This window comes from Eupeodes corollae, chromosome 1 (genome assembly GCF_945859685.1).
Source record: "Eupeodes corollae chromosome 1, idEupCoro1.1, whole genome shotgun sequence".
Taxonomy (NCBI): domain Eukaryota; kingdom Metazoa; phylum Arthropoda; class Insecta; order Diptera; family Syrphidae; genus Eupeodes; species Eupeodes corollae.
In genome coordinates this window covers 194,947,439-194,974,134 of record NC_079147.1, presented here as the reverse complement: position 1 = coordinate 194,974,134, position 26,696 = coordinate 194,947,439, and the positions used below count along the sequence as shown (strand labels likewise).

At 33.4% G+C, this 26,696-nt stretch overlaps 3 protein-coding genes across 4 annotated transcripts in view; 1 reads left to right on the top strand and 2 right to left on the bottom strand.

The window, feature by feature from the left end:
* Window positions 1–17,942, bottom strand: part of LOC129943404 (WD repeat and FYVE domain-containing protein 3) — a 45,522-nt gene extending 27,580 nt beyond the window's left edge. Inside the window, exon 1 of the mRNA XM_056052828.1 lies at window positions 17,403–17,942. The gene's annotated coding sequence lies outside the window, so the exon portion shown is untranslated. The remainder of the gene's footprint in view (window positions 1–17,402) is intronic.
* Window positions 13,188–14,829, top strand: LOC129943405 (putative nuclease HARBI1). Its single transcript, XM_056052829.1, has 6 exons — window positions 13,188–13,500; window positions 13,564–13,886; window positions 13,941–14,044; window positions 14,118–14,262; window positions 14,342–14,479; window positions 14,542–14,829. Exons 1-6 carry the CDS (start codon window positions 13,361–13,363, stop codon window positions 14,790–14,792), a joined length of 1,101 nt encoding a protein of 366 aa, XP_055908804.1. The 5' UTR covers window positions 13,188–13,360; the 3' UTR covers window positions 14,793–14,829.
* LOC129943406 (uncharacterized) lies at window positions 14,830–16,236 on the bottom strand. 2 transcript variants are annotated; one of them, XM_056052830.1, is made up of 4 exons: window positions 16,035–16,236; window positions 15,773–15,956; window positions 15,527–15,719; window positions 14,830–15,470 (listed from the first exon to the last, which is right to left on the bottom strand). In XM_056052830.1, coding segments are annotated over exons 1-4 (774 nt in total). In that variant the 5' UTR covers window positions 16,037–16,236; the 3' UTR covers window positions 14,830–15,075. The 2 variants fall into 2 exon arrangements, with proteins under 2 accessions (XP_055908805.1, XP_055908806.1); XM_056052831.1 differs by lacking the exon at window positions 16,035–16,236 and having other exon boundaries at window positions 15,773–16,015.
* Window positions 17,943–26,696: the final 8,754 nt, after the last annotated feature.

Sequence of the window (26,696 nt, the reverse complement as noted above, 5' to 3'; positions counted from 1 at the left end):
TCTTTAACTTTATTGACTTCAAAATATTTACAATTTTTTGAGATTTCAATTACTTTGTGGAATCAAACGAATGGAAATTTTTTTTAAGAATTTTAAATGGATTTCAGGCAAGATGCTTTAAAGCGATGATAAGGTCAAGGTATATGGATGGATAAAAAAAGGTATGGTTGTATGGTTGTGACGAAAAGTTTCTTTTAAAGTCACAGGGTTTGATATGTTCAATTTAAAGAAGTTAATAAATATCGGTACACAGGCATGGAAAGAGTTAAGGATTCAACAAGAGATATCACTTAGTTTTTGAAGAAATAATTGTTTGAATTGTTTTTATTTGTAGGTGAAAGGTTGTCAATATCTTAACCATTTAAGTTTAAGTTACTAGGCAGAGAAGTCAAGGAACGCAAGCAATGAGTGTTTAAATGATCAATCTGCATAGATTGAAAACTTTCTTTCTATTAATTTGGCGTCTTTTTTAATTGTCCCTCTGTAGAGAATTTGAAGACATGTTTTCTAAAACTGCGTAAGTCAATTTTCAGCTCTAGGTTTCTTTATTACTAAACAATAAAAAATAATTATGTCTCAAAAGATTCGCAGTTTAATATTGATTCGCCTAAGTCATTTTTCCAAGTTCTGTTTTATATATTTGTATGAAAACTGGGCACTTCCAGTACTATGCAAAACCATTTACAACTATCACCGCCTATCAAAAAAATGAACATTCGTGTATATAGAAGTTGTTCCAATCAAATTATTTTTATTGCTCTGGACTTTTTTATGTGTCACCTGATTGATTTGATTTTTCTAGTTAGTGTCAGTCGTGATTTTGATCGATAAAACGGTTTTTTAAGATAAATTCTTTTAAATGGAAAAAAAAGAAATTTTAAAAATGACGGGAAATATATATTCATCGGATATAAAATCCCGAATTTTTAGTGATTCCAAAATAGGAGCATAACAAAATGCAATTTTAAAAAAATATTCCATTCAAAAATCAACTATTTGTAGAATCATCAGCTATTCATCAACTATTTGTAGAATCCTAGAAGCTCCACAGCTAAAGATGATTGAAAAATAACAAACACCCACGACATCATCCAAGGAAGCAAACGCATTGTGTTTTCAGATAGCAAAAGAGCTATTTATTAAAAAGAAATGTGAAAGCTCTTTTGGCTTTTGACAAAAATTCATCTTAATTGGATTCCCCAAAAATGGGAAACGGTATTGTTTTCTAACGAATCAAAGTTCAATATGCACGCATCGGGTGGTAAACAACATATCAGACGGCCAAGAGTTAAGAGGCTAAATCCAAAATACACTTAATGGACAGTTAAACTTGGAGGTGGTTGAATTTTGGTCTTGGGCTGCATCTTTGACCAAGAAATCGGGCCAATTCGACAAGTAGAGGGCATAATGAAGTCTGAAGACTATGTAGACATCTTTTGTAACACCTTTGCCTTATGCCTATTGGGAAATGGACGTTCCAACACGATAATGATCCCAAACACAAGTTGAAGTTAGCCACAAAGTGGATTGCAGAAAAAAAGATTGAGGTTTTGCCATGGCCAGCCCAATCTCCAGACCTAAACCCAATAGAGAACCTGTGGCAAATTGTGAAGAAAAGAATTGGGAGCAACATTTTCAAACATAAAAGTGATCTATTCGCTGGAATTCAGAGGCAGTGGAATGACATTCCAAACACGGTTATTTATAACCCTATAACTTTGATGCCCACAAGGTATACAGCCGTTATAAAAAATAAAGGGTATGCAAATAAATAAACATTTCCTTGCCTTGAAGTAAGAAAATACTTTTAAATTTAGTTGTGAGGTTTAAGTTGCAAATGTTTTGCACAGCAATTTTACCAACTATGAGGGTATTTAGTTATTTATTTTTTGTTTAAGTAAAGAGTGTTAATTTTGTTTCCAACAATTATAACGTAATATTAAAAGAGTTTAGAAACCAAAAGAAAGAATTTTGCTGTTTGATTTTCTTAACAATTTTTTTTTAAAGAAAAATGTTGGAGGTTCTAGTTGCAAATGTTTTGCACAGTACTGTATGTATAAAGCTATTAAAAAGAGTGTTTGGGTTTATGTTTTTGTAAAAGCTATTTAAAATCAGAACGAGAAGAAGGTATTCGTCATTGCATCTGTACATGTTTCAGGCCTTATCTCAATGAAAAAACTTGTATTTACAATATTTCATAAAGTAGCTTCGAATAGTGTACGTTTTTTTTATCGAGTTAGGTTCATGTGATTGAAAATGGTCGGATTTATGGTTTTAGTGTGACTTAATTATTTCCATTGAGGCAACATAAGGGATTTCACTGAATTCTTTGATTTCACATTTTGACCAAAATACATAAATAGTTACTTTTTCAAGTGTCATTATTTTTAAACTCGGGACTTTACTTAACTAACTTCTACCTTAAGTTAATCGTACAAAAGCTACCTAAAATATAATTGTCTATAAAACACTCCATAATCCCGTCACGTCCTGTATTTTGTATTAATTCCTCGAAAGTATCAATGTACAGTAACATACATTATACTGAACCTGTATTATAAGTGGTTTAAAATGAGACAGTTTGGTTGTTAGAGAGAAGATTTTTACTCGTAGGTCTTAAACCTTAATATTGTTTTTTTTTTTTTTGTATCTGAAATTGAATTCAGCATCGTCAATGTAGAAGCTTTTTCACAATGTTCTCACTGGGACTCCTTGACTTTGGGGATTTATTAAGCAATGAAACTAGATTGGATCATGAAGAACTAGGACATCTCTTAAAATAAATGTTGAATTTCGTTGATGGATAAATAAATAATTAGTTTACTAAATTTGTTGAGCATTAGGAGAAAATAATATACTTTTTAGTATTTATGTAGAAAGTGTAAATATGTTACATTCATAGTCATATTTTAGACCCGAGTCAGTGGAATACGGCTTGTACAAGAGACACAAATCAAATGCGTTTTCTGAACAGCGAAAGTTTTTGAAATCTTCGAAATTATTCTTCATACTGTTAGTTGACAAATTTATTGTAAGTTGCCTGTTTCAACAAAATATTTACTTACTGTCGTTAAGATGCATACAGTAGCAAATATTACATTGCCTATGTCACTTTGTTGAGCATACCGTCATACCGAGCGCTGCTGTTAAGACTTGGTAACAGACATATATTGGCAAACCAGTCACTATATTTCGATCTTCAATATTTAGAAAGTTAATAAACTTTGCAGTTTTTTTTTAACAAATCGATACCTTTCATACAAATCATCGTCATCTATTTTAAAGGGGTCTGTTCAATGCTTAGGTCTATTGACATTTTAATTTGTTTTCAAATAAAATGACTAGTTACATTCTCAATGAGTTTGTTTAGTTTTGACATTGGGTAGGTCCAGGCAACATAAGGGACTTCATTTGACCAAGTCAACTAGTTATTTTTGTCAAGTGTCATGAGTTTCAAATTTAGAACTTTACTTCACAAACCTCTACTTTAAGTTCATGGTACAAAAACTGCCAAGAACATTACTGCCTACAAAACACTCTTCAGACATGGTACAATTCTATAACGATTTGTATTTTGTGTTGTAAAGAAATATTACTTATTTCTTTAACAAATTTACAGAAAACATTAAATGAAGTTGTGCAGAAAATAAATAAATCATAGAGTAATAAAGTTCAGCTTTCCGTTTAATAAAAAGACATGATCAACTGTCACTTTGACAGAAGTAGAATTGAGTTGATAGTTAGGGAGATTTTTCTCGACTAAAATTCCAGTCGAGCTTCTTATAAAATTGCTTTAATTGGAAGGCTATCCAAGTGTCATAAATTTGAAACATCGAACTTCACTTCGATAACCTTTACTTTCAATTTATCCTACATATGTATGTAACTTTTAAAAACATAGGAACTTTTAAAAATCTTATTTTACAAAAAACCCTTTTGCACAAAAGATTAAATGCGCTAAAGAGCAATAAAGTTCAGCTTTCAGTTGAATGAAAAAACATTATCAACTGTCATTTTGACATAAAAGGATTTGAGTTGATAGTTGTCGAAGAGTTTTTTATTGACTTACTTTCCAGTCAACTTTCCAATAAAGTTGCCTTAATTGGAAGGTGATTTTTTTAGCAGTTGGCCAATCAGATAATAGAAACTTGCCTTACTTTCAAGTCCCTTATGTCGTCTGAATCTGTCCATTAACTCTCGGAAGAATTCACAGCTAAGAAACATACATTATACTGAACCTGCATTATTAGTGCTTTAAAATGAGATAGTTTGTTTGTTATATTGAAGGCTTTGATGTCTTTGATACCTTAAATTGAATGTCGATGTTAAATATTCCTAAACTTGACGTTTTTTTTATCGAATCAATGCTTTTTATACAAATCGTTGTCATCTATTTCAAAGGGGTCGGTTTGGGATAAAGATTCTTTTTGCTGGTAGCATTCCAACATTCAACAAAATATCAAATATTGATCGATTCTTAGGTCTATTGACAAATTAATTTTTTTTTTTTCAAACAAAATGTCTAGTAATTTCATTAATAGTTAAAAAAAAGGTTTAAAGACAGGTTCTGTCGTACTTATTTTTAGTCTCTACACTTTCGTTTTAAAATGGGCTTAAATGAATGACATAAACTGGACTTTAATTTAGCAAAAACAAATTCAGAACTTATTAAAGAACTATGAATATGGCCCAATATGATGAGACGTTTTATTAAGCAGAATCTACAAACGTTTTTTTTTTTCTTAGTTGTAGTTCCCAAAGTCAAAGCTAAGTATGTCTCATTTGGAAGTTTCATTTCATAATTTTTCTTTTTGGTTTATTTTATAGTTCTGATGATTCCAGTACATAAAGGGTGATTTTTTTGAGGTTAGGATTTTCATGCATTAGTATTTGACAGATCACGCGGGATGCCAGACATGGTGTCAAAGAGAAAGATGCTCAGTATGCTTTGACATTTCATCATGAATAGACTTACTAACGAGCAACGCTTGCAAATCATTGAATTTTTTTACCAAAATCAGTGTTCGGTTCGAAATGTGTTTCGCGCTTTACGTCCGATTTATGGTCTACATAATCGACCAAGTGAGCAAACAATTAATGCGATTGTGACCAAGTTTCGCACTCAGTTTACTTTATTGGACATTAAACCAACCACACGAATGCGTACAGTGCGTACAGAAGAGAATATTGCGTCTGTTTCTGAGAGTGTTGCTGAAGACCGTGAAATGTCGATTCGCCGCCGTTCGCAGCAATTGGGTTTGTGTTATTCGACCACATGGAAGATTTTACGCAAAGATCTTGGTGTAAAACCGTATAAAATACAGCTCGTGCAAGAACTGAAGCCGAACGATCTGCCACAACGTCGAATTTTCAGTGAATGGGAAAAATAGAAAAGTTGGCAGAAAATCCGCTTTTTTATCGACAAATTTTGTTCAGCGATGAGGCTCATTTCTGGTTGAATGGCTACGTAAATAAGCAAAATTGCCGCATTTGGAGAGAAGAGCAACCAGAAGCCGTTCAAGAACTGCCCATGCATCCCGAAAAATGCACTGTTTGGTGTGGTTTGTACGCTGGTGGAATCATTGGACCGTATTTTTTCAAAGATGCTGTTGGACGCAACGTTACGGTGAATGGCGATCGCTATCGTTCAATGCTAACAAACTTTTTGTTGCCAAAAATGGAAGAACTGAGCTTGGTTGACATGTGGTTTCAACAAGATGGCGCTACATGCCACACAGCTCACGATTCAATGCCATTTTGAGGGAAAACTTCGGAGAACATTTCATCTCAAGGAATGGACCGGTAAGTTGGCCCCCAAGATCATGCGATTTGACGCCTTTAGACTATTTTTTGTGGCGCTACGTCAAGTCTAAAGTCTACACAAATAAGCCAGCAACTATTCCAGCTTTGGAAGACAACATTTCCGAAGAAATTCGGGCTATTCCGGCTGAAATGCTCGAAAAAGTTACCCAAAATTGGACTTTCCGAATGGACCACCTAAAACGCAGCCGCGGTCAACATTTAAATGAAATTATCTTCAAAAAGTGAATGTCATGGACCAATCTAACGTTTCAAATAAAGAATCGATGAGATTTTGCAAATTTTATGCGTTTTTTTTTTTTTAAAAAAAGGTTCTCAAGCTCTTAAAAAATCACCGTTTATTTATTTCTGATTGATTTAGGTGCAATTGATCATTTTTCTCTTGCTAAGAAAACTTTTCTGGATTTCAATACGATATTTATTTTCCTCTTGTTACTTTATTACAAATTGGTCCCAAGCAATATTTGGCTCCTTGAACCTTATGCATGGTAGTGGAAATAACATATTCTAATAAATGTGTGTATGCACATATGTATGTTCGTATTTAAAATTCTGTGTCAATAAAATTTGGTAATGTCAACATTCTGTATTTCAAAATTCTGATTAGTCAAGCTGCTGTGAATAAGCCGAAAAATATTTTTTTTGAAAAGAAATTTTGAATACTATTTGTCATCTTCTATATGCCTTTGTCTTGAATTCTAAAACAAAAATTCTTCTAGCTTAAAAAAAATAGTTCCTTAACATCCTAAACAATTGAATTTAAGAGACAGTGTTTTGTCATGAAAAATTCTATTCGAATTCCGATTCTTCTTTCAAATAGTAGAAAGTAGAATCGGATGCCGGTTATACCAACTTGTTTTGAAAAAATGTTGCACTTTCGAACGAGTATCGAGTTGTTTGACAGTTTTAAAAACAAAAAACAAACATGAAATTTTTGGACAAGAACAATTATTACAAAAATGGACACCGTTGGAATTTGGTTTAATTTGCAGGGAACCGAAGAAGGGTAGGAGCAAATTGAACGCAGAAGAATAAGAGGTAATTCCCAAATAATGAAGGTAAGTGAAAAAAAGTTTGTACATACATATCCATAAATACGGTAGAATATTTGAACGCATTCTGAACGAAAAATATATACTTTTGTTTTAGTTTGTTAAGAACTATCATCTTTCTAAAGACAGATTTATGTTCTTACTTAACTCCATATCATCCGCCATGACTATTCGCAGAAGACAAAATGCTGTTTCGATTATCATTAAGTTATCAGTAGCGTTGAAATTTTTGGCAACAGGAGGTTACCAAAACCAAATCGGTGGTGGCAAGAACGCTGAAATTGCACAGCAAACCATGTCAAAAATACTTGCCGAAGTTTTGACTTCAATCAAAAGAGTCATGTGCCTACTGATGATGAATTTTGAAATGAATGAGGAAGAGAAACGAAAGTCCAAACGCTATTTTTGGAAAAATCACGAATTTCAGGTGTAATTGGGGTGGAAGATGGAACTCATATTCAACATTTTACTTACACCTTGTCAAAAAAAACGTCGCTCGCAAGCACATTCAATGAAGAGTTGAAGAATCGAGTTTTTTTAAGTTTACAGTGATTAGGCAGAATTTAAGACATGCAAAAATATAAACAAGCAGAATACAAAATTTTGATCATACAGAATTCTAGAACTCAGTAATTCGAACCGGCTTAAAAATGAGTTTATTCCCGAGTTTGTCACATTTTATGATTGCAACGAATTCATTTTTCTTTTGGAATTGGCAATAATCTTAATAATACAATCGAAGATTGTTTGGTAACCAACAGATCAGGCCACGAGCTAAAAATGAGAGGTATACTAAAACTTTAAACGTAAATTCTAAGGTTTTGTAGGTTGTAACCAGACCAGAAGAAGAGACAGAAGAGAGGTGATTTATGATGCCTACGATGATGATGCACATAATAATGAGAACATTGATATGTCCAGATTCAATGATGCAAGTTCACCTCAAAGATATTGGAAAGGGTTTATATCTTTAACCACACAAGAAAGCATTAAGTATTTGAGGCATTAAATTCCACGGGGATTTTTGTTCCTCATTGTATTTACAATGCTGCTAAGGTCGCAATTTCATGAGCTTTTCATAATTTTTCTGAAAAGAAGGTTGGAGAGTCTGAAAAAGAAAATGGAAAGCAAAGTGTACTACCGTCAGAGAAACAAATGGGGACAAAGCGAAGCGGACTTAAATCTAACTGGATTTAATCAAAATTTGCCTAACTTTCGAATGAAGGGATTGTAAGTTAAATCGGTCGATACCCTGAAGGAGAAGAAGACTGACCTTTTTGGGATTTATTTAAATGCTGCTTTCCAATTATTTTGAACCCACCCAGAAGAAGAGCATTGAAAAAAATTATGTATGGAATTTGCATGCATGAAAAAACAGACAGTTCCATTTCAGATTCTTTTCAAAAAAGACCTCAAGACCTGGATAGTGGAACTAGCAACAAACTGTTTTACAAGCAAGTTTGCTTTTTTCCATAAAGTCAAGATTTTCAAATTTTCTGGTTGAATTTGAGCTGATACTAATCAGAAAAAGGCATGCAAACCAATATTTTTATTACAATTTGGAAAACGAGTTTAAGGCCTAAGTCCTAGTTTTCATTTTTGGGGTCCTGAAATTTGAATAAGTTTTCGTGGGTACGTAACTTAACTTATTTTAATTGATAAAAGATCTTGAATATTCCTTAAATGTTTTCTTTAACAATTTACATCAAGATGGAACAACAATTTAATTATGAATCACAATCAAAATATGTACATATATCTGATGTGTGTGAATATTAAAACTTTGTATAAATACACTTTACAAGTATATAAATCTCAACAATAGAATATTAATTTAAATTTCCTACACCATTCCCAAGTCATAACAACAAAAAATCACACTCCATGCAAATTAATTCCAAAGAATGACACAATGTTCCAGCTTGTCTATAACATGTGCAAAATAAAGTTGATGAAGAAGAACCTCACATATTCGTGTCGTCGACGTCGTCATCATTGTACACAAACATTACTCTAGTCAAATCTCTCTGGAAAAAGCAACAAACAATGTGATTATTTTTCATTGAGTCGCTGTCCTCACATCCCACTTATCTAATTTTTTTTTTAAGTTAGTTAGTTAGTTTCTGCCCTATTTGGGATTACTCGTAACTCGTAATTCAACAATATTCTACGCAATATGTATTTTTCAGTTCATATAGCAAAATAAAGAATAGAGTACTCATATGCAAGTGAAGAGGGACGTTGGAGAAGAAGTCGATTCGGCGGCAGCGACGACAGAGGTGGCGTTAATTATTGTTATTATTTTCACAATCAACTTGAGTATGAGTGTTTAATCATCAGTTTCTGGAGTTGATTTTTGTTTTTGTTGAGAGTATATGACACCCAAATGACAGCAAATTAATTGGAAGTAATCAGAACCAAGTTAAAATTTATTAATAAAATCAGCATAATGAAACGCATGCAAATTAAGTATCACTGTTATGGATTGGTGGTCGCTGACGTTGATATTAAAGAAGATAAAAATTTTTGTTTGCTTTTTTTTTTAGAGGAATTTATCCAATCAGTGTGTCAAGGCTTTGTAATACGCTCATTAATTCCTCTAGATTAATGTGTGTTACTTTGTATTTTTGAAATCAAATGGATGATTTAAAGGATACTTCTTCCTAGCGGAGAATTTTGGCCCTGACTTATTTATGAGTACATTAGGTCTGGTTTAAAAGAACCTATACACTTTGACCAGTTCTTGGTCCCTTGGATGTTCCCAACTCGTTGAAGCATGTGAAACTAATTACTGAGTGTTTCAAAAACTTGATGTCTAGATCTATTAGAAAACTGCGATCTTGAGAAGGAACTGCCTCCTGCTTCTCTTTATAAAATTCAGCTTTGATTTTTTTCTGCAAAAATCCTTTAAAGGAGCCTCAAGAAGAAAAGCTTGCCTACCTTTGAAAAAGTGCCTAGTTAAGAAAGATAGAACGGAGCTTAGGTTCAATGTACCGAAAGAAATTATTTACTTTTTGATTATAAAGCATCAAGCATTGGACAAATTATGGTCTAGTCTTTCTGTGCTTCAGTTTCCATAAGCCTTGTTAAGCTTAAGCATAACTTTACATAAGTTTATGGTGAATATTAAACTGTGTTGTTATCCCTACAAGAGAAGATCGCCAATTTAGGGCTATTTGTAAATTTATAAAGACATATTGCAATGATGGTATGATCGTTTTACGTAATTACGTAATCTGATCTACAATGGACTCCGACAAGCAAGAGAGCAACTCCGTCACTTTGGCACGCCAAGAAGAGGAAAAATCGTCACCAGTCTCTCCACGTATTGGCTTACGCATTATCGGCAGCTCCAAATAAGCTGTACACGATTCCTACATCCAGATAGATCAGGCGGCACATAATTAAAGAAAAAACAAAATATATGGAGAAATCGACTGTGAGAACAATTGATCAAACATTTAAGGTAGCGTAGCATGAATTTGAAACAGTGAAATCGTTCAAAGACTATTGGAAAATAGCAGCAGCCGATAACAACATAAAAGAAGAAATATTTGGGTGGGTGCTCCAAAGCATCTGTCAAAGCTTTTGAGTTCCAGGAAAATTACCACAACTTTTCAGCTGCTAATTTACAAGCCTATGGTTCTGCTAGTGCTTACATATGGACCCGAGACTTAAAGGCCATACGATCTCTTGGGTACATTGGAAAGGAAAATTGTATGGTGAACCAGAAAGCATCACAAAAAATCAGCTCTGTAGACTCCAGTGGTCTAGACATCTAGTTCATATGAGCGAAGAGGAACCCGCCTGAAAGTCTTGTATGAAATTGTATCTTAGACGATAGAGGGGCAGAACATGCTTACACTGGAGTCATGGTGTAGAGCAGGATACCTGAGGTCTTGGGGAGTGCAATCAAAGTTGACTTAAACTGACAATCTTAGGAACAAACAAACCTCCAAGTTAATCGACCATCAACTAGATTCACTACAATACTACTTGCTCATAATATTTGTATAGTGGCTTCGATTTACATAGGTACTTTCCAAGGGTCTAAAAATGACTTAGACGTTTCACCCAAACTGCGAATCGTGGTTTCTACTGGCCAAGTAATATAATTATATAACGGCGATGACGAATCTTATTCCGCTGTAAGGGAGATAGAACCACTCAACCTAGTCTACGCAGATCAACTATTCCGCCTATCTGACCTCGACAAAGTGAAGATAGCTATATCTAAACTGAAGTCAAACAAAACTGCTAGAGCTGACGACATCCTTGCCGAATTTCTGGAAAATATGGTCGGAAGAAAGCATGCCCGATTAGTGGAATCACAGCCTAATGTGCCCGATACATACGAAAGGAGACCCTCTTAACATTGCCTATAAGATCCACTCTGCCGTATTATGTGAACGTCTAAAGCCATTCGTCAACAACCTGATTGGTCCTTATCAGTGTGGCTTCATACCAGGAAAGTACACTATCGACCAAATATTCACACCACGGTAGATCTTGGAAAAAACAAAGGAACTTCAAATCCCATCTCACCATCTCTTTATCGATTTTAAAGCCGCGTATTACAGCATCTATAGGGAAGAGCTCTATAGAGCAATGTCTAGTTTTGGCATCCCTGTCAAATTTATCCGTTTGTGCAGAATGACGATGGAGAATGCACGCTGCTCTATCAAGGTCGGTAAAGATCTCACCGATGCATTTGATGTCAAAAAAGGTTTTAAACAAGGCGATGCACTGTCATGCGACTTCTTCAACATCGTTCTGGAATGAATTGTGCAAAACTTAACCGTCATCACTAGAGACACAATCTTCCAAAGGTCCATCCAATTACTCGGATACGCAGATAATATTGACATAATTGGAAGATCAAAGCGTGATATTAGTGGAGCGCTTTTGAGCATTGCGACGGAAGCAAAGAAGATGGGTTTAGTGGTCAATGAGGGCAAACCAAGTATATGCTGTCATCAAGAACAACGACGTCTTGGACAAAACGTCACCATGTACAGCTATAATTTTGAGGTAGTTAAGGACTTTGTCTACCTAGGCACCCACCAGCGCTAAAATCAAACGAATAATAACTCTTGCAAATCGCTTCTTCTTTGGACTTAGAAGGCGATTGAGTAGTAAAGTCATCTCTCGAGCATCTAAAATCACCATCTATAAGACACTCAGCATCCCGGTTCGCATTTATTGTGCTGAGGCGTGGAGCCTGTCAAAAATAGGTGAGAGTGGCTTAGGATGCTTCGAGAGAAAAATTGTTATTTTTATTCCCGTATGCATAGATGGAGAATGGAGGAGAAGATATAACGACGAACTGTACGGGCTTACCTAGTTAGCAGAATTAAAGTCCAACGGCTTAGATGGCTGGGTCATGTAGAGCGAATGTACATCAACGCTCCAGTCCGCAAGGTCTTCGAATCCAATCCCGAGGGACGGTGCAGTAGAGGAAGACCGCGACACAGGTGGATGAAGACCTTAACCATCTTGGCGTGCGAAACTGGAAACAGCCAGCTAAGGACCGAGCTGGCTGGAGACACATGTTGGTTGAGGTCCAGGTCCGCCCCGGACTGTAGCGCCACTTTAACTAAGAGACCAAGTTGGCTAGACGGCTCCAGTCTGCAAATTTGTTTTATCGCTCATCTTTTATCTCAACTTATTCTTAATTAAGGTCCACAGTTATAAGAACATTTTCATAAAAATCCCGATATGAGAGAAAATATGACGAATTCTTCAATGTGGATTCTCAAATAAGATGATCATTATTACCATCCAGCAGCCATTAGAAGTGTTTGTTATGAAGATATACGACAAAGCTGTGTTGTCTTAACCCAATGGTAATTTAAAGGAGTATAATCATCTGTTTTAAGCTATACAAATCACAAGGAAAATGGAATAGGTTCAGCAGTAGACATGCTACATATGGACAGCTAGTCGATTTATATTCCTATAAAAATTCATCCTTAAAAGTGATTCTTTAAAGGTTTGTTAGAAAAAACAATAATTTATTTTAAAATCTTGTTTCTAGGCCATTAAACCCAAAGGCACAATTAGCGAACAGAGGACATCAAACCGTATTTGACTACTCTTAGTCCATATCTAGTAGGCCAATAGGTCGATATCTCTCGTAGTTTTTGTAATTACAGGAAAACGTTGACCCTACTTAAAAGCTAGCTTAAATAGTAAACAATCATTACCCTAGTAGATAAAATATATAAATAGCCTTCTTCTAAGAAAATATCAATATACTTTAAGTTAAATCAACAAAGTTATCACTACAGAACTGCATCAGCTGGGGTGGAATCATGTAAGGTGATTTGTGATAGTTGACAGTCACAATCAACAAATTCGGTCTGTGTAAGGTGATAGTCATCTGTGACAATCACAATTTTGTGATTATTTCCCGTGACAGCTATTTAGGTGTCACTTTCATATGAAATTGCTATTATTTTTTCTATTGTCTGTCGTGTCTAGTCAAAATGAATGTGTTCGTGCCTTTGCCATTGTTTTTTCCATCTCAAAATGCTGAAAATCAAGATATAAATCGTAATAGAAATGTCCGGCTTTTGAGAATAAACCTCCGGAATAAATTTAACGTACTTGATCTTCCAAATCCAAAGTAAGTGTACATTGCCTATTCCTTCATACATGTTTATTAAATGTATCTTTTTTAATAAAATAGATTTTTAAAAAACTTTCGATTAACGAAAGAAACATTTTTGCATATCCTTCACCTTTTGGAATTGCCAAGTGGAATTCGCTCAACCCACATTTCCCCTATACTCCAGTTAGCCATAACACTTAATTTTCTTGGAGGTGGTGCATATCAAAGGCAAGTTGGGGCTGACTGGTCAGCTCCCATAGCCCAGAGTACAGTTTGTGAAGTCATCTCTTCTACATTGAAAAAAATGGAGAGAACATTGTGTCCCCTCAAAATAAAGTTTACTCCATCGAATTCGGAAGCAACCAAAAGGTACTTTTATGAGAAGTATGACATACCTGGAGGTAAGTGAGCTTTGTTTATTGTAAAAAAAATATTTCATTTTGCTATTTTCCTAGTAATCGGCTGCATAGATGGAAGTCACATTATGATTCTCCGCCCATCAGATAACGAGCACATTTATTTTAATAGAAAAGGAAGACATAGTCTAAATGCTATGATAGTAAGTTAACTTTTTCATAAATTGTTTTTTATTAATGTATATTGTATGTACATCATATTTGTTTTCATTCTAGATATGTGACGAGAGCAGAAAAATTCTCTCAATAAACGCTAAATATGGTGGTAGTGCTCACGACAGTTTTGTTTGGAGACAAAGTGCTCAACGAGAGAAGTTAAACGATCACTTCTGTGCAGGCAGAACATCATCGTGGCTTCTAGGTATAACACAATTTTTTTTTAAATTAAAAAAAAATGTTGGTCTATGACTATCCACTAATCATTCATTTTATTTCTGAAGGTGACAGCGGTTATCCCTTAGAACCATTTCTAATAACACCGTATAGAAACGCTGCAGAAAATTCTCCAGAAGCTCGCTTTAACTATGTACACTCCCAGGCTAGGAGTATTGTTGAAAGGTGTATTGGAGTAATGAAAAGTATTTTCTCTGTCTCTTCTTCAATTATACCAAAAGTAAATGAATTTTAATTTTACTAACAGCTCGATGGAGAAGTATCTTAGAAGAGAGAAAGCTGAGATATTCCCCAAGAAAATCAGCACAGATTGTAAATGTCTGTGCTGCTCTTCACAACATTTGCTGCGAGCATACAGTTCCACTGCCAGAAGCAGTATTGACAGCATCACCATCTGAACATTCAAATAACCAGCAAGCTGAAAATGCAAGGAATGAAGGAGCAAGAACCAGAAACAGAATCAGGGATGACCTGTGGGCAAAGCGTCCAAGACTTTAAAGAAAAGAAACAAAATAAATGTAAATGTATACATAGATACATATATTTTTTATTATAAGAATATAAACAAAATCAACAAAAAAAAACTTCATTAAAACAAAAAAAAAACTTCATTAAAACAAAAACATCACAAATTCACAGCATGGATTTGAATATTATAATAAATATATATGTACATACATATGCTTATATGAAATATATATTTATTTATAACACATATGCAGGTACGTAATTAATAATAATAAAGTAAACAAATAAATAAAAATAATAAAATTGAGCCGGCTCATTTTTTGTTTAACTCCAAGACTCGGATCTCATTTACTGCTTTGGCCAGCTCCAACTCCATTCTTTTCAGTTGGAGTTCTTCTTTTTTCAGTGCATTTGAGCACTCTCTTTCCTTTTGCTTCTCCTGGCATAGCAACTTTACGCAATCTTTCAATTCAATTATTGAATTGTTGACCGTTTGCAAAGTTTTGTCGATGTCATCCAGCTTTTTTATTTGCAAATCAATAAATTTTTGCTGGAGTTCCAATTGCTTTTCGGCCAGCAGCGTATTCTCCTCGACTTTTGTTGGTGGCTTGTTGCGTTTGGAACTAGACGCTGGAGTCGGCGTGGGTTGTGGTTCCAATGCCACATCCACTGGCTCGGAAAGGAGTTCCTTTAAAGCATTATCTAACTCTGCAAATAAAAAAAATCGTAAATTAACACTGAAATTAAAATTTCTGAAAACTCACCATGTTCATTGCATCCGAAACTGGATACTCCAAATGTTCCCTCCACTGCTGCTTCAATACCACATGCTTGGATTATCACCTCGTCGACACTGTCCAAAGCTTTTTCTGTAAAAGGTCCTCCTCCTGTTTGTGCTATTGATTTCTTATTTGCAATCAATTTTTTTTTTGCATTATATTTTCGAATGGTCCAAATCTGTGCAATATAATCAATGAGAGGACACCAATCAATTAAATATAAATACCTACCCTTTTCCACTCTGCAGTTGATTTTGTAGGAGGCCCATTCTCGTTTAACATTCGAGTGAGCTTCTCCCACTGGATTCTCTGTGAATCTCTTGAATTTATTGTGTTTGCCGAAAAGGATTTGGCCAAATCGGGATATTGTTCCATATAATTAGTAAGAAATTGGATTTGAGCTTTGTTGGGAAACCTGTTGATGTAAATTTAATATTTTTAACAATTACAGTCTAGTAAACAGTAATAACAATATACATAAATGCTTACTTACATTTTTTTGAAAGTAATTCACTTTAAGAACACACAACGTCTAGTCTAGACGAACAAAACACAAACCAATTTGCCGGCAAATTTAAAAAAAAATCAAATGTCAAAGTTTTTCTTCTAAAGTGATACCAAATTTGAGAAATATTTTGGTGATCACATTACACAGACGAATAAATTCTTTTGATCACATTTGATTGTCACCAATGTGACAGTCACAAATCACCTTACATGATTCCACCCCTGATAATGATTTATAACCATCAATCATACCGATAAGACTTTAAAAAGTAAATTAAAATAATCTACGTAACTATTTGAAATATTTCATGCCACGAAGTTGTAAGGTTGCAATAGAATTCAAGAAAAAAGATAACTACTACACCAGGGGAATAAATAAATCAATTAGTTTAAGAATTTGCAAAACTCCATCACACAACACTCAAAACATCATCATTAGCATGACTAAGCATGAGACCGACCACGTCCATAAACACAGAGAATAAAATCACACCAATCAACCGGCAAGACCTGTTTTTTTGTATTTTATTTTATTTATTTGTAACTTGTCTCGCCAATTCGTCTCAAATCTGTGTTCCAATATAATGAACCTGTGATGTGTGACCGCGTTTCAAGAGTGACGCCATTCAAGGTCAAACATGTTATTCATTCCAAATGAGAAAAATAAAAGTGCACCCAATTTCAAAATCACAAATCAAGTGACAGATCCATAAAGAGCAGGAGCAATCGTAACGTAAACGAAAAGCAAACAGAGAAACAAAAAAGCACCAAGATTACGAAGAACGACTTAATCAATTAGTTCCTGACAAACCAACACAGTAAATGTACAGATATTCGTCTTGGGATTCAATTGAAACCTCGCATGCAGCCTAATCTTTTATGCAAAGCGACAACGCAAGTGTTTTGTTTGTTTGGTTGATTGTCAGCGGGCCTGCCTCTTCCCGAATAGATAACACGTCAAATTTCCGAGGGGAAGGAAAAAAAAAAACAAATCAACAACAAAGGGGCACACATTAAATGAACTACACAGACTTCACTTATATTGGGACTCCCATGCGCACCCGAGTTATGTACATTTTACTTCGAGAATAATACAGCCAACAAAGGCGTTTCGTTGGATCAAAATGCTCTCCTTTCCTTTTGGGGCTTCCGATTTAGTAAATAACTATGACAAGACCATGATGATGGGACGACGAGGGAGTGAAAGACACTAGAGAAAACGGGAGGAACTTGGGAAACAACAAAAAGACTTGACGAACTCTTCACAATGAAGCAAGAGTGCGAACAAAAAAAAAATCACAGAACTTTCTTTAGTTCCAGATTTTCTCTTTCCACTTCTACTAGAAAAAATTACCTCTTCCACCAACTTATCCATTGCGTTTTTGGTATGGTCTTTGGAATGGAATTTCCTTGCAATTTTCCTCCAAAAGATGATCTAAATTACTTTTTGTGTTTCACAACGAAAATTAAATGAAAATAGAAATAACCAATTTTGCAGCCACAATCCGAGTCCACAAAGTTGGAAAAGAAAATATTGATTTTCTTTCTCTTGGGTATGTATGTGGTGCTGCTGCTGCCTGCTGGCTGGCTGGCTGATTGGGCTTTTTTTCAAACACTTTTTCACACTGAGTTTTCACATTTTTCTTCAATTTTTCACATGCAATTTCATAAACAATCGATCGGGCAAGATTTTACGAATAATTTTGTGTTAATTTCGAATGGAATTTCTCAGATTTTCAGGGTAAATTCATAGTTTTTCTTTTGAGGGACGATAGTGAGACAAGAACAACGACGACGACCGCACAATTTTCGTCTCAAATAAAAATCATTCAATTGGATGGAGTTTTTTTTTGTCTTGATTGGATTTTGAGTTTTATTTCTTGGCGATTCTTTGTGTTTTTTTTGGTAGCGCAGGCGCTTTCAGATGTTGTCAAAAACATATGATCTGAATTGGAGTAGATTATTGGACAGATGACAGTAGATGGAATAGATTGGTTGAGTGGTTGTATTCAGGGGCCAATGGTTTGTGGATTAGATAGAAAGTGGATTTTATGAATACGTTTCTGAAAGATGGCGCTAAAAATGTGCCTAATTTAGTACTCCTGTTTTTAAGGTATGCAGTGATTTTCCATTTTATATGGTCGAGAAAAGAACTTGTACGTATAAAGAAAGCGATTTTGAGATATTTAAAAGAGATCATAATGAATAGAAAAATGTACATTCAAGCTTTGCAATAAAATGTTGTGAGACGTCAATTTGTGTTAATTTCAACAAATTTTAATGTACTTTGACATTGGCAGGCAACAATAGGTTGTTTATGACATTTGTCTTAAAGTACTTCATAGTAAGCTAGTATCAAATGAAATGATAGAAGGTACAGGACTCTACAGGAAGGCATATATTTTTTTTTTCAATTTTGAAGGGATGCAACCTACACTGATAACTTCCTATCCCTTCTGGCAATTTGTCTTGCTTAAAAGGTTTGTAGGTTTTTGATAAAAAAGTTGTCAGTTAATTATTCTTAAAAATTAAAAAATTAGCAACAACATTTTGAATATGGCGAAGCAGTTTGATTTTAAAATACATGTTTGTAAGCGAGATTTTTAGTCCAGAACCAATTTTTACCAATTTTAATAGTGTTTCTTAAAAAATTTTATTTCTTATATAAACAAATATAATGTCTTCTATTATTCAATATATATAGAAAACCGAAAATCAATTTTTACCAATTTCACGTACAATTTTGTGTAGATTTAATTTTTTTATGAAAAAACTGATAGTTGGATTTCTATAAGAAATTTAAGTTTTACTAATGTTTTTTAGAGTTTTATTTTTTGTAAGAAAAGCTGTCAGTTCAATTTTTCTCAGAATTGTACTGAACGATGAAAAAAATTCTTATGAAAAAAAATAGTTTGGAGCCATAATTTCAAATTTTTGACAAGATATTTGAGTCGCAAATCAATTTTTACCATTTTTTTTTACTTTGTGTAAAAAAACTATCAATTCGATTTTTACCAAAATTTTACTGAAAGTTAAAAACAATATTTTTTATAAAATTCAATCAATTTCAAGCCCATATTTTTAAAAAGATACTTGAGTCGTAAATCAATTTTTACCAAGTTTTAGTACTGTTTTTTTTTTAGGTCTTTATTTTTTGCAAGAGAACTGCCAATTCAATTTTTCTCAAAATTTTACCAGATGTCAAAACTTTATTCCTGCATACAATCATTTTGGACATAACATGATTTTTAGTTTATAAAATATTCGACACTTATTTCTTTTCACTTTTTGAATTCATAAAATACCGTTAATTGGATTGTTTTCCAAAAATATACTAGTTTGGTATAACTTTACAATACATAGCACAAAATTTAATTTACGTCGCTAGAGTTATGGGTTCGTAAGATATTTTGGGTTAACCAAAATTTCCCCCTTTTTTTTAAATTACTTTGGTATAAAAGTTAGTATGTTAAAAAGAAAAGTGCAAAGTGAAAAATTGCATTTCTGCCTGGATCTTATGTGATGCTTTTTTAAGACATATCAAAATTAAACAACTATCGAAAATTTGGTAGACAACTAAAGCTAAAATTTAGCTTTAATGCCAACTTCTCTCCAAAACTTGGTCAAACTAAAATTTAACAAGGCATTTTCGCAAAAATTTTATTTTGCTGTTTTCTAGAGTGCATTATAGAATTGTCCAAATTCAGCAGGCTGATTAGTTGCTCTGTGCATTTATTACGAGTTAAGTTTTGACAGATTATGTGAGGTCGTAACTAAAAAAGGGAATGGTCGGGATTGCATTTCCTCAGAAAATTTGTTTCAACAGATATAATTGATATTTCGAATATGATTGCAAATGCATATTTTGTCTGATAATATAAATTAAAAACACATATTTTATAAACCTAATGTTTTTTTAAACTAAAATATTTTCAAAACAGATGCTCTTTTAAACTTTCTATGGCTACGTTCAATTGAGTTGGAGTTCAACTAAAACCGATTGGAAGATAGTTTCTGTGAAAATTAAGCTTAGGTTTAAGTTGGAGTTTTAGTTTATTTATTTATAACACTTGCACAGTAAGATAACAGACATCTTATAAATTTGTGAGAGCCTGTGACTAAACTTTAGATAACAATTCGAAATAAAAAAAAAATACAAAATAAAATAATATAAAATAAAATTAAAGAAAATAAAAAAGAAAAACAAATATTTATCCATACAAAATTACTTTAAAACAAGGGAATAATAGAAATATAGAATAGAAGAAGAAAAAAAGGGGAAAAACATATTTAAAGTTAAGAAGAGATGATAAGCTAAGTTAAGTTAGTTGCTTTGGATAGAAAAGAAGATTTTAATACTATTTTGGAAAATGTGTATATCACTTATATCCCGCAGATAAGTGGGCAGTAAGTTCCAGAGGCGACATGCGGCGATGAAAAATTGCCTTTCTGAATTCAAACACGAAAAGCGTGGCAAAATTACCGATGTGGATCTGTTCCATGTTGACATTCTGATTTTCAAAGAGATAGGCTGGTTGACGTGTTTTTAAGACTTTAAAAATCAGTATCAATTTTGGAAGCTTCATGAAGTCATTTAAAGGCATATGAAGTAGAATCTCTTGCAAACGTGAAACATGGTTGTACATTCTTAACCCAAAGATGTATCGAATGATACTATTAAAGGCTTTGTTTAGCTCTTTTTTGCTGATTTAATTGCAGTTGTATAAAATTTCGCATCCATGAGTGAGAACAGCCATAACTAGGGTCGTTTCTAGCATTAGTCTGGTTTTAAATGGAGTAATGTTTTGGGTGGTCCACAGCAGCGTTACATAAGTTTTACCTATCAATTGGTTGATGTGATCTTTCCAGGTCAATGTACTATTGAAGATTACACCTAGATTTTTACTGGAATTTACGAATTCTAATGGTTTCTCGTTTAAAATTTTGGAAGGAAAGTATGTAAGATCTAACTCTGTTCTTGACATAACCAGGCATTTGCATTTGCTTGCATTGAGAAACAACCCATTGCAAGACGCCCAGAAAGATATCTTTTCTAGTTCTTGATTCAGGGTGAAAACGCAGACTTTAATTAAAACCAAAGGACAGTTTTTGTAAATTTTAATGTCATCGGCATAACAATGTTTTTATACTTCATTAATAAGAAACCGATTTCATTCACATATAATGAAAAAAGAAGGGGGGATAAAATTGATCCTTGGGGAACTCCTTGTTGAATTGGAAAAAAATCGGAGAGATTTTCATTTAAGAAAACGGCTTGCTTTCTATCAATGAAAAAGGAAGAAGGCAGTTTAATAGCTTCTGAAGATATGTGGAATTGGTGACGCAGTTTATTCAGAAGTCTCGAGTGATTCACCATCTCGAATGCTTTTGAAAAGTATACTAGGACTAAATAAGTTACTTTGTCAGTATCGAGTTCAGTCCTGAACGAAAACCCGTTTTAACATCGACTAAAAGTTTGTTGCTTAATTGTTTTTGCAATATCCTTTAATAGACATTAGATAGAAAAGCACGTATTGAAGTCGGTCTAAATTCATTACAGAGCGAGTTTTGGGGATTATTTTTGCTTTTTTCCATTGATGCGGGAAAATGGCAGTGGTAACGATTGTATGTATTACATGTGTAAAGTAGGGTAAAAGCAGTGGAAGAATAGCTTTAATGAAAATTGGATTCAACACATCAGCACCAGTAGCATTGGACTTTATACTTATGCAACTTTCAACTATGTCTAAGGCTTTCACACAATAGAAACTGAACAGTTTAAAGAAATAATCGAGAACTACATTTTAGCTCGAGCTGTGAATTATACTTTAAAGCGAAAGATTGTATTAATTTTACACACACATTTGAGAGCGACCACTGACCGCCAAATAAAAGAAACAAATGGCATTCAAAACATTTGATAAGTCCAAATCCTTCACAAAATCGTAAAAAACTTAATTATATTCATGTTACCATACTAAAATTTGCGCTTTGATAGCCAAAATAAGTGAAATTTGAAAAAAAATGAATTTGTCGGCACGAATTGCGATCTGAACTCTACGAACTGTCAAACTCTTATCGAGTTCCACGTACCATCCACACTGGAACGAATGAATTATTCGCTCGAGAATAATCTCAAAATCTTTCTTGTTTTTGTTTACTTGGTGATTGGTCGTGGCTGAAACGAACATGGATACAAATTTAAATTATATTTAATAAATAAAAATGTATATAAATGTACATTTATACCGACGATTAAAGATTTTGTTAAATTTATTCAGTTTCGTAAACAGTTGTTAAATTGATTTTGAAACTAATCAAGAGAATTGGCAAAGTTAAACGTCATTCGCAACGAATTTTAAATGATTTGTAAACAAAATGTCAAAGTAGATCGTTAGTAGCTCTCATGTGAATAGTCGTTAAGAGAGGAAGTAATTCCTTCTGCTGTATATTTTCTATCGGCCAAAATTGAGTACAAAAATATTACAGCTAATGTTTAACATTATAGTTTTTTTATAAAAACTAAATTTAAAATACACATTTCAGTTATTCGATCAATGTATGTATATTTCTTCCATTCAGAAGTGATGTGAAATTTATTTTCGTTTAACGTTTTATTCTCCATAAAAATATTGTATAAATTGCTTAAATATCCTCTGATTTTTGAAGATTTTTTAATTGCATTCAACTTCAAAAAGTGCAAAAGTAAACAAATCTTTTGTCTCTTGCCAATACACTGGCAATTTCTATCTCTCATCTCTATAATACGGCCTTAACTTTCAATCTTTTTTAAACCATCAATGCATGCAAACAAAGTTGAACAATTGATTTGGTTACCAAATCTTTTTTGACCGATGGCAATATCTGTTCTCAGATTTATGACAGCAAAAAGAAAACTTTTCAGATTCCATACTTAAGGCTTTGAATAGATTGTGGAGCATTGGCAGTGACGTGGACCTTTTTTCATATTATAGCTTTAAAGAACTGATAGTGTTGGATATCAATATCACATTTAAAATTTTACATTTGATCTTGATGTAGAACTTTGGTTTTTGCTTAGTTTCTTTCCCGAATCTGTAAATTTATAACAACCTAAAGTACGGCCAAAATTCATACCAAAAGTACAAAAACACCTGGAAAATTGTTTATTTCGAGCATCACATTTCTTGTCATTTTGTTTGATGGTGTCTCAAGAGTACTCCCTTATTAACTGCCCATAGGAAGCTATTGTAACCGGTACGATTTGTCAAATTCAAAATGTTGACATTTCTCGACGTTTCAAGGTCCCTAGAATCTAAATAAAAGATTTTTAGAGAGATGTATGAAAGTGCGTGAGTATGTACCTACATACGTTTGTACGTCCGTTGCTAAGATTTTTTAACGTCCATATCTCAAGAACTTCAAATAAATTTGGTATACAGATAAAAGCACAGAATGATTCAGAAAGGACTCTCACACAAATTGAGTGGTTTGTTTTACCCAAAAAATCTAACGAACCAATAACTCTACATAGTTTTCAACTTTCAGTAAACTTTGGGGAAAAATTGATTTTCGACTCAAATATCATTTTTCAAAAATGTAAGATATTGGTTTCAAACTAACATTGGTTTTTATCTTACAGAAAATATTGTATTCGACATTTAGAAACATTTTTATAAAAATATCTTATATGTAGATAGTTTATTCATAATTGCTAAAAATTGATATTCGATTCTCGATATATCGCGGATAAATTAAGAGGTGTTGACTTAAAAATGATTTCACTCTGTGAACATTTTTATTAAAAAAATACTGTCTTACTAACTTAACTTTCAAGAAATGCTACTTAAATTTATAAAAAAATTGTATTCGACTAAAAATCTCGTTCACAAAAATAGATTTTGAAATCAAACTATTTGATCACATGTAAAATATCGTTGGTAATATTTACTTCATTTTTTTAGAAAAATTCAAAACTGGCAACTTTTTTAACAAAACCCGAAAGCCTACAAAAAACTTATAAGAAATGGTTTTTGACTCAAGTATTAGAAGAACAAAAAAAGATATTGATTTCAAATTATTTATCCCAAAATTGACAGACGGGATTGGAAGTTATCAGTGTGGGTCGCATCCCAGCCTCTTTTTGTCTTTTAGTTTTTGACAGATCTTTAAAATGCCAATTTAAGCAAAACAAAAATGTTTATGCAAAAGAATACTGACATTTCTTAAAGTTATCAGTATGACGTTTAAAAAACAGGTTTTGACTATTTATTAGACCTTGTTAAGGTTCAGGTGACCCAATATGGCTTCTGAACATGGCTCTCTTAATTGAAAAAATTCTACAGGGTGTTTTTAAGATTTGTGGTTTTCGAGAAAAAATAAAACATGTAATGTCCAAGAATTTAGCTTTATTATAAAGATAAGGGTTTAACTTTATGTTTTGAAAGTAAATATGGGCCGCTGCGTCGTGGCTGGCTTGATTAAATTTCAGCTTTGAGGTCCAATTTTCGACATCTTTTTACAGAAATTGAGCCATATGTCTGCGGATTATCTGCGTAGACAAGCGAGTTCACATAGCCCCACAAAAAATAGATCTTGGAGCACAGGCCCACAACACGAGATAATGCTATCTCCACAAGCTTCCTTTAATAAATTGATTGTTTCGTTGCTTCGAGCGAACCGAACCATTGTTTTGGTAATATATACATTTGCACGATTTGCAAACGTTCGTCATGAATCAAGTGACATCTGTCAAAAAGACAAACTCCGAAAGAGGTACTGCCAGATTAAAAATCCCAAATGTAAAAAACACCCATTATTATGGAAACTGAATTAAAACTGTGAAACGTCAAAAAAGTCATCTGAATCCAAAATGACTGATGACAAGAAAGAAAGTTGGCTTAATTTATATTTTGTACTGTCCTGAAAGTTTATAGACAGTTAATTTTCTTCCAATATACCTAATTTTTGTATGAAACACACAAGCTTCTTCTTAATGTTTCCCACATGTTACAAGTAGGTAACAGTGCGCTTAAGTGTCCTTTATGGTGTAGTTTTCAGTTATGCACTATGAAGAACTTTTTTATGGTTCCTGGGAGTAGTTAAGTCATTTGGATTTTAGATTTAACAAAGATCCTTGTAATTGCGTTCTTTAAGAACATTATACAGTCACTGCCACACATTATACAAAACAAGGCATGGATACTCAACAGAAGGCAAAGGAAGAAGTACCTTCATGTCATTAGAGAATGTGTGGAAGACTGAAGTATATGGAAAGGAGACAATAAGGAAGCAAGAGAACTAAAAACTTAAGCCCCAACTTCATGATTAAGTGCAACCTTCTCATAACTTGCAACTAAAAGGATGCATCTCATAAAATTCTGATGTTGATGCTAGCTAACGACGCGACGGGTATAGTCAAAGTACTCTTCTTTCTCTCTCTCTCTCTCTAATGATGTGTCATTGTTTCGTTAGGGTGTTTGCATTTTATAGGAAGTTCTTTAGAAAATGTATGATTTTAATAGTTTTGTATTTTGTTATTGTTGTTGTGTTTTGGTAAAGTTAAGTTTTACTAACCAAGGAAAAGAGTAAAACATGAAGAAGTAATTTCTTACACATGGTTACAACAAATGGGGGGTGAGCAATGAGCACTTTAATATTATTCACATGAAACTTTATGGAACACTTAAGCTATTGAAGTTGTTCAACATGTTGCTTAAAAAAAGAAAAATATGTACGTAGTCAAGTGATTTTATTTATCTTATCGAGCGACGACGCTTAAACAGGGAAAGTTTTCTTTCTGCTGTGATAATGAACTTTTTGTGAAGGAAAAGTTTGGCTATTTGTAGGGAGTCAAAAAGTCTTTTGACTTAATGATACTTTTAGGTTTTCCGAGCTTGTTAGGATTTCCTTTGTTAAGGTTTTTTGTTAACGTTTTTTTTGATATAAGAATAAGGGCGAAGATAAGGTTTTAAGTTTAAGTGGGTGGATAAAAGTGACAAATTATAGGTGACGGTAGATTTTGGCAGTATTTCATGGCAGTGATTTATCACCATTTGAAGTTATAGCAAGGGAAACAACAAAGGGAAAACTTTTTATCCAAAGCCTGGAGTTGTAGAATGGAAGCAAATTGCTACTAAAAATAAGGAAATATCATTTAAGACGGTCAATTTTTAAATAAGCAGGTAGTAAAATACTTAAAAAAGTAAAATTAGTGGATGTTTGACAGTTTAAAAAGTAAATTGAATGTGAGACCCCTTAACATCTGAGTATACACGATTGAAAGATGTTACAATATTTGGAGAACCGTCAAAAGTCTTTCAATAGCACCCAATTAGGTGACAATTTCCTATCTTGTGAAAATTATCCGTTCATACGGTTGGTTGAATTTATCCAAACAGACAATTTTTGGTAGAAAATCGGCTGACAATTGCCGATAGTTTTGTATCCTCCAATTAATAATTGTCTATTTACACGGATGGAAGGATTTAGAAAACAATAAATTTGGTTAGCTCATTGGAAGAGAATTCCTTTGACAGGTGACATTTTTATAATTTTGTCGTATGGTGACTTCTTATCTCTTTCAATTTTCGTAGTTTTCAAATTCTTCCAAAAACCTGTAAGCTTTTGTTCCTGTTTCCTGCTCAAAAACTTTCTGCCAATTAAAACT

Excerpts from the sequence above, each read along its gene's own strand:
- LOC129943405 (XM_056052829.1), top strand. The coding sequence starts at position 13,361 with ATGAATGTGTTCGTGCCTTTGCCATTGTTTTTTCCATCTCAAAATGCT. Across the intron at positions 13,887-13,940 it reads GAAGTATGACATACCTGGAG|TAATCGGCTGCATAGATGGA; the intron begins GTAAGTGAGCTT and ends CTATTTTCCTAG. Across the intron at positions 14,480-14,541 it reads GTGTATTGGAGTAATGAAAA|CTCGATGGAGAAGTATCTTA; the intron begins GTATTTTCTCTG and ends TTTTACTAACAG.
- LOC129943406 (XM_056052830.1), bottom strand. Across the intron at positions 15,720-15,772 it reads CAACTGCAGAGTGGAAAAGG|ATTTGGACCATTCGAAAATA; the intron begins GTAGGTATTTAT and ends TATATTGCACAG. Across the intron at positions 15,471-15,526 it reads TTTCGGATGCAATGAACATG|AGTTAGATAATGCTTTAAAG; the intron begins GTGAGTTTTCAG and ends TTTTATTTGCAG.